Here is a 6,895-nt window from a genome sequence, read left to right as displayed (position 1 = left end):
CCTGGAGTGACATCACACCACCTGTTTTAGCATTACTGTTCTGAAGTACTACTAACATAGTAATGCTAGTACTAGTATCACTGCTAATGCTCATGGTGGACATCCCTCCAGCTTCTTCTCCATCATTTAACTTCATTCCTGACCTGAAACATGAAGCTTAACCAGATTTTACACCTTTAAATCCTCTTATCTGGGTTGTGATGGTTCTGACTCTGTGGGCTCAAACGACCTTATACGGTTCTGTATGGACCCGAATCCCTCTGGAGCAGAACCCGACCTCGTTTCTTCCGGTTCCTTCAGGAAAACCCCTCAGAACTCCGTCGTGTGATCCGTCTTTGTGTCCTTCCTGTTTCCAGGCAGCAGAGCTGTCCATCAAGTTCCTGAGCGGAGACCGAGCCGTGGAGGTGATCCGTGTGGTCGGCCCGCGCCTCGCCCAGCTGAGGAAGTTCAACGCTGTGGGTGAAAGCGCGCTCACGGACGCCGGCTCCAAATGTCTTCATGGTGAAGGAGTTTGTGTTTCCTCCATCCAGGCCGCAGAGCTCTACTTGAGCATGGACCTGTTCCAGGAGGCCATCAACGTCTTCATGGAGGGGGAGGAGTGGAACAAGGCCAAGAGAGTTGCCAAGGAGCAGGAGCCCAGGTCACGACGCAGACACTCCTCTTCCTCACTGACAGGAAGTGATGAAGGAGAACGCTGAAGTAACCCCCAGTCACTCTGCAGGTTGGAGTCGTATGTGGACCAGAAATACAAAGAGTACCTGAAGAACCAGGGCAGGGTGGAGTCTGTGAGTACTCTACAAGTACTAATACTTTAACCGCTAGTACTACTGTAACCAAAACTGCTGCCGGCTGTTCAGCTGGTGGACGTGGACGTGATGGCCGCTCTGGACCTGTACGCCGAGAGAGGCCAGTGGGACAAATGTCTGGAAACGGCGTCCAAGCAGGTACCGGTTACTCTACACCTTATATGTCTTCACATCGAGCGGTAACATCCTGGAAGGTTCTGGAAGGTTCTGTCCTCTGTGTTCTGTCAGAACCTGAAGGTTCTCCACAAGTATGTGGCTCTGTACGCCACACAACTGATCAGGGAGGGAGGAGCTGAGCGGGCTCTGCAGCTCTACCTGCAGTACGGAGCCTCACCTAACCCACAGGTACGCTCATGCAGAGTCCACCCTGACTCCGCCTCTTTCTAACCTCTGGTTCTCGAAAATGGCTCAGAACTTCAACATCTACAAGCGTCTGTTCCTGGACCTCATCAGCCTTCCTGACAACGACAGACCCGAGTGCTACCGCATGCTGGCCAACCTGCGGGATTTCCTGCTGCAGCTGGTCCGTGTCTTCAACACCTTCAGGTGTGTGGAGGGACGCTCCTACGAACCGGATCTGTCCTTCGTTTCAGGTGAAGAACGTGTCCATGTCAGCCCAAGCCAACAGTCCAGCGCATGAAGACTTCGAGCACATGCTGGTGATCGCCCACTACTGCGCCACCAGGTCCGCCTCCAGAGGCCAGGAGCAGCTGGTACTGTCTTCAAACGCCTGCAGAACCATCAGATTCCGGCTGATCCTGGCGCACAAAGAACCGCCCCATCAAAGCCGCTTCTGTTTCATTTCAGGTCGCCATCGCAGCAAAGCTGTCCGTGTCTCTGCTGCGGCACACCGCCTTCATCCCTGCTGACAAAGCCTTTTACGAAGCCGGCAAGGCCTGCAAGGTAATCCTGAGGAACTGATGGAACGGCGCCGGGTCAGTTCCTCGTCTGAGAGTGAGGAACAGACGAGGAACGGTCGTTCCACATCTGCTCCTCGCTCTCAGATGAGGACCAGTCGTTCCACTCTGCTCCTCACCCTCAGACGAGGAACAGACGAGGAACGGTAGTTCCTCGTCTGTTCCTCACTCTCAGACGAGGAACAGTCGTTCCACTCTGCTCCTCGCTCTCAGATGAGGAACAGACGAGGAACGGTCGTTCCACTCTGCTCCTCGCTCTCAGATGAGGACCAGTCGTTCCACTCTGCTCCTCACCCTCAGACGAGGAACAGACGAGGAACGGTCGTTCCTCGTCTGCTCCTGCTTCTCAGAAGAGGAACAGACGAGGAACAGTCGTTCCACTCTGCTCCTCACTCTCAGACGAGGACCGGTTGTTCCACTCTGCTCCTGCTTCTCAGACGAGGAGCAGACGAGGAACCGTCGTTCCACGTCTGCTCCTCACTCTCAGATGAGGAACAGACGAGGAGTGGTCGTTCCACGTCTGCTCCTGCTTCTCAGACGAGGAGCGGACCGGGTCGGCTCTGTCCTTGAGAACCTTCTTCCTCTGCAGGAAGCTGGCTGGGAGAGCATGGCCTTCATCTTTCTGAACCACTTCCTGGACCTGTGTGATGTAAGCTCTGAAGCCTCAGAAACACCTGAAACGTTCAAACCTCCCATCAGTTTCTAAAGGTCCAGAGTCTTCTCTCTGCAGGTCATCGAGGGCGACAGTGAAAACGCTCTGAACCACATGAACTTCATGGACACGGACATTCCCCTGGATGTTCCTCTTCCCTCACAGCTCTGTGTCACAGTAAGACCCCGCCCCCTCTCTGATGGATGAGACAATATCCTGCCCTCCTATAATGGATCTGGGGGAGTTAGTGTCACAGTCCTCTGTTGCAAATCAGGACAAATGCAGGAGGTGGAAATTCATGATCTCCTCATGTCAGCTGATCGTCAGCCTCATGATGGATTCCTCTCAGTCTGCAGCTGCAGGGTGGAAGGAACCGCCTGAAGTACAGCGTCCTCCCGTTGTATAACTCTGATAAATACATTTAAAGACTTGAATTCCCACATTATCTCCATGTTGTAATCAAGTCACAAGAACTTATCCAGTTCTTCCCATCAGGTTTAGAGGCTGAAACAGAAACCAGACCTCCTCATGGACTTGTGACGGAGAAAAGTCTCTCACCCGCTCAGCAGTTTGAGATGATCTTCAGAAAAACGGAGAAAAACAGTTTGTTCTCCTTCAGCGTTTGTGATGGAGCTCAAACAAAAAGTCCTCTAATGATGGAAGGTTTTCAACCATGAGACAGACGTGAAGAAGAACGGAGAGGTGTGTTCAATCTGTAGAGATGTGTGAATGTACACATGGAACGCACAGATGAAGTGGAACGTTCCATACAGATGAAGTGGAACGTTCCGCACAGATGAAGTGGAACGTTCCGCACAGATGAAGTGGAACGTTCCGCACAGATGAAGTGGAACGTTCTGCACAGAGGAAGTGGAACGTTCCGCACAGATGAAGCGGAACGTTCCGCACAGATGAAGTGGAACGTTCCGCACAGATAAAGTGGAACGTTCCATACAGATGAAGTCCTACGTTCTGCAAAGGTAAAATACAACGTTGCGTTTGTGCCTCTCAGGACACTCAGCAGGACCAGGTGAGGAGCTGGGTTCTGACGGTATCCATGGACCGGCAGGTGGAGCGGGTTCTTCCTCGTGATGAGAGGAACACCTTTGAAGGTTCCCTGGTGGCTGCAGGCAGCGGCCTTCGCTCACTTCCGTGTGTTCTCACAGGTAACGCGGCTACCATCGGTTACTCTGGTAGACTCAGCATCTTCATTATAGTCGGATTGATTCAAACACTCTGCAGTGATGGGATTATGAGAACCAACAAGCGTTTCAGTTGAGTTTGATTTTATAAACCAAACTGACATTTGAGTACAACCCCTACACCCCTGTGGGCTGTATGCCCCGTGGGTGTAGTGGTTAGCCCCCTCACACCCCTGTTAGGCCCTGGCTGAATCTCCACCTGTTAGGTCCCTGCTGGTATAATCTGGATTATTCTGCTTCTATTCAAATATCGTGGAGTTTCTTCTGAGATTTTGAGAGAAGATCTCACTTTCCATCAACCTGCAGGTCGCTCAGTGTTTCACATCCTCCAGCTACAGCCACAGAACCTCTACTGCCATCTAGTGCTCGGCTGTGGTAGTGCAGATCCTCCAGTGCAGACTGAACGTTTCAGAGCAAACGCAGCTTCTGCAGTGAGAAGGTCCTGGTCCAAATCCCTGCTGGCTTCTTTCAGTTTACATGTCAGGTTGTCAGTCCAGAAACAGGATTCAGAGGTTCTTTGATGATTCTGACCCTGATATGGACTGGATAGGCTCCAGCATTCTGTGACCCTGAACCAGAGAAAAGGGAGTTTAGAAGATGGATGGATGTTTCTAAGAGTTTGTTTAAGGTTGAACTCTTACCCGTCGTTCCATCAGCTTTTGTGCTTTTCATTTTTAAGAAACAAATCTTTTCTTCCCATAAGTCCCGTTCCACTGCAGACGCTCCGGGTTTTTCCTGATGAATGTTTGGATGTTCTGCTTTCAGGATATCCGGTTCTCGGGAATAACATCCAGTTTTCCGTGTCTGGGAAGATGGCCAACAAGGAGGACTGGAACCGGTTTGTGATGGTGACGAAGGTGAGAACAGTTCTGATCCCATTTCTGTAGGCGGTCCTTAAGTCAAAGCTCCGCCCTCATAGGAGGAAAGAATAATTAAGGGCAGCGTTTAGCGTCTTGGACCCACGCCCAGCCACCAAGGCCTAGTGGGCCCCACATGGTTCAAAAGTTTCCATGGTGGCCCCAGCTGTGTTTGCCCACATTAGCTTCGGTGGCTATGCTAGCCAGTCGCCCGGTGGACAGCGTAGCGAGTTCCGGTCCCCGGGGTCCGGCAAAGCAGGCAAGTGCTACCGCCCAGGAGTCAGCAGAGCTAGCAGGGTCGCTGTCCAGGCCTCCAGTCCCTAGGCAGCAAAGCCAATGTGGGCCAACACAGCTGGGCCACCACGGAAACTGTGGACAAACCCAATTGGGGCCCACATTCTCTGCCCACTTTTGAACCATGTGGGGCCCACTAGGCCTTGCTGGCTGGGCAGCTGTGGACAGACTGTGTTGTATTTGTGTCTGCAGACGAGTCACAGTCCCGAGTGCCAGGATGTCCTGAGCTTCATCGGGCTGTGGTGTGGCGGCCTGCCGGCCTCTGACCTCTTCTTCCACTGATGGGCTCCGGCGTCTTCCTCTGAACGTTCTCCTCCGGCAGCAGGGACCAAACGTCTGACTCAGAAATACAATATTTTCATCTAACTTTCATGTTCAGGAGGTTGGAGTTTAAAACTAAGATGTTGGTAATGTTTGCCTTGTTGTTATAAAAAATTTTATTTATTAAATGAATTCTGATGAAAAGCTTTTCATAAATTGAAGGAGAAAATGTGTTTGTTTTATTATTTGTTGCTTTTCAATAAAGAGTTCAGTCTGGAGCACAAACATTCATGTTCACACAGAAGAAGAGACAGTTCCATGTTTCATTTGATCAGAAACGTTTTTATTTGATGACATCAATGAAACATCAAAGAAAAAGGATGAAATGTTTTCCTGAAAAATGTGTTTATGATTAAAATAATTCTATACAAAACTAAAAAATGAAAGAACGAAATCATCAGGACATTAAATACAAAAATGTGCTTTTAACTAATCTAATGTCTAAAGTATAATTTGGCTTTTTAAGCTTCAATTTGGATGTTTTCCTTTAAGTTTATTAAGATTTTTTTCTCTCAATGTTCTGATTTTATTTTAACTTTCAACTAAATCTGACATCAGAGGAAAACTCTGGTTTAAAAATTCATTTTCGTGGAGCTGAAATCTTTATTCTTTCTCTAATCTTTCATCAGATTAGTTTAGCTCATTTCCCTGCATGCTTTGCTGCATGACCGCTGCATGCACAGTGAAGGCTGTGGCGTCCACACCGCCCTGCTTTCCCAGCAGAGGCTTCCTGCGCTCCTTCAGGGATCGATGGGGAAACACATTAGTCAGTGAAAGTCAGCAGCTTTGCCGCTCCGCCTCTGAACATCCTCACCTGCACGCTTCAGTGCCATCCTCTGACTGAAGCTCTCACTGAAGCTCCTGATGTTTGGAAGCAGAACTCCAGCTCAGCCTGAACCTCAGAGGAGTTCCACAGCAGAGAACGTGGATCCATGCAGACCATCAGAACCAGGAAGAACCACCTCAGACCGGCTCTGAGCCAGAATCTGGATCATTTCAGATTCATCCTACTGAGGATCACCTAATCCCTCCTGTGTCTGCTTTAAAAACTCATCTAAGAGATCTCGATCCTGAGAGGGAAACGGGTTCTGTCTTATTTAGACTGACGTAAGTGAGGAGCAGCTCTGATGAAGAACAAACAGGCGGCTGATGGAGAGTTGTTGGATTCTGTGAGGAAATAAACATCCTTCAAGTAAAGAATCAGCTCCTTCAGTCCTCCTCTGCAGCGCCCCCTGCTCATCGTTTGGGTCCGTCCCTCTTTTTTATATTTCAAAAAAAATGTTTTTTTTTTTTTTGTTGTTTTTGATTTTTTAGATAAACGTTGAAAATATTCCCTCAAACGTGACGGAAGCTGTTGAGGAGTTTCCGGGGGTGTTGTGAGGGCGACACCCACAGGTGAGGGCTGGCACTGCACGCACCCTCTCCTTTTTCCCGCTGTTTCCTGCTGGGACTTTGGTCGCTCTCTTGGCATTCACCGCGTGCCTTAATTGTATGGACATTTAAATCAAGGTCCGCTGTGAACACGAGGAGAGAAAACCCACAATCCTCTGCGGCCTGGCTGCACATTCCTCTGCTGCCTCTCATTAAGTCCCGGTTCTGATCTGTGAGGTTCTGACGGTCGGGTTCAGTCTTTAAATGTGAAACCAGAACATCAGAGGAGCATATCCTGGGCTGAGAGGTTCTCTGGACCTTTCATAGGAACCGGAACACGCAGCTGAGCCTTTTGTTTGTCCGCGTGGTGCGTTCAGGGACCTGCTGAGAGGCCTGAAGGAGACGCAGCAGCTGCGGGTTCAGGACGAACATCAAAGCAGGAAGGATGCTGATCGTGCGCGCGTGCTTCCACACC

General features: G+C 50.0%; 1 protein-coding gene across 1 annotated transcript in view; it reads left to right on the top strand.

The window, feature by feature from the left end:
- Positions 1-5,267, top strand: part of ift172 (intraflagellar transport 172) — a gene marked incomplete in the record, with an annotated part of 20,636 nt that extends 15,369 nt beyond the window's left edge. The window contains 13 exon segments of the mRNA XM_024290972.2: positions 357-455; positions 531-640; positions 722-785; positions 858-944; positions 1,035-1,151; positions 1,219-1,329; positions 1,400-1,519; positions 1,614-1,709; positions 2,313-2,372; positions 2,454-2,552; positions 3,388-3,541; positions 4,343-4,434; positions 4,921-5,267. Of these exon segments, the coding sequence (XP_024146740.1) occupies positions 357-455; positions 531-640; positions 722-785; positions 858-944; positions 1,035-1,151; positions 1,219-1,329; positions 1,400-1,519; positions 1,614-1,709; positions 2,313-2,372; positions 2,454-2,552; positions 3,388-3,541; positions 4,343-4,434; positions 4,921-5,010 (1,299 nt within the window).
- Between the last annotated feature and the right edge of the window lie 1,628 nt (positions 5,268-6,895).

The sequence above is a fragment of the Oryzias melastigma genome, linkage group LG24 (genome assembly GCF_002922805.2).
Source record: "Oryzias melastigma strain HK-1 linkage group LG24, ASM292280v2, whole genome shotgun sequence".
Classification (NCBI taxonomy): domain Eukaryota; kingdom Metazoa; phylum Chordata; class Actinopteri; order Beloniformes; family Adrianichthyidae; genus Oryzias; species Oryzias melastigma.
The sequence above is the reverse complement of the archived record's forward strand: the minus strand, read 5'-3'. Positions and strand labels throughout refer to the sequence as shown.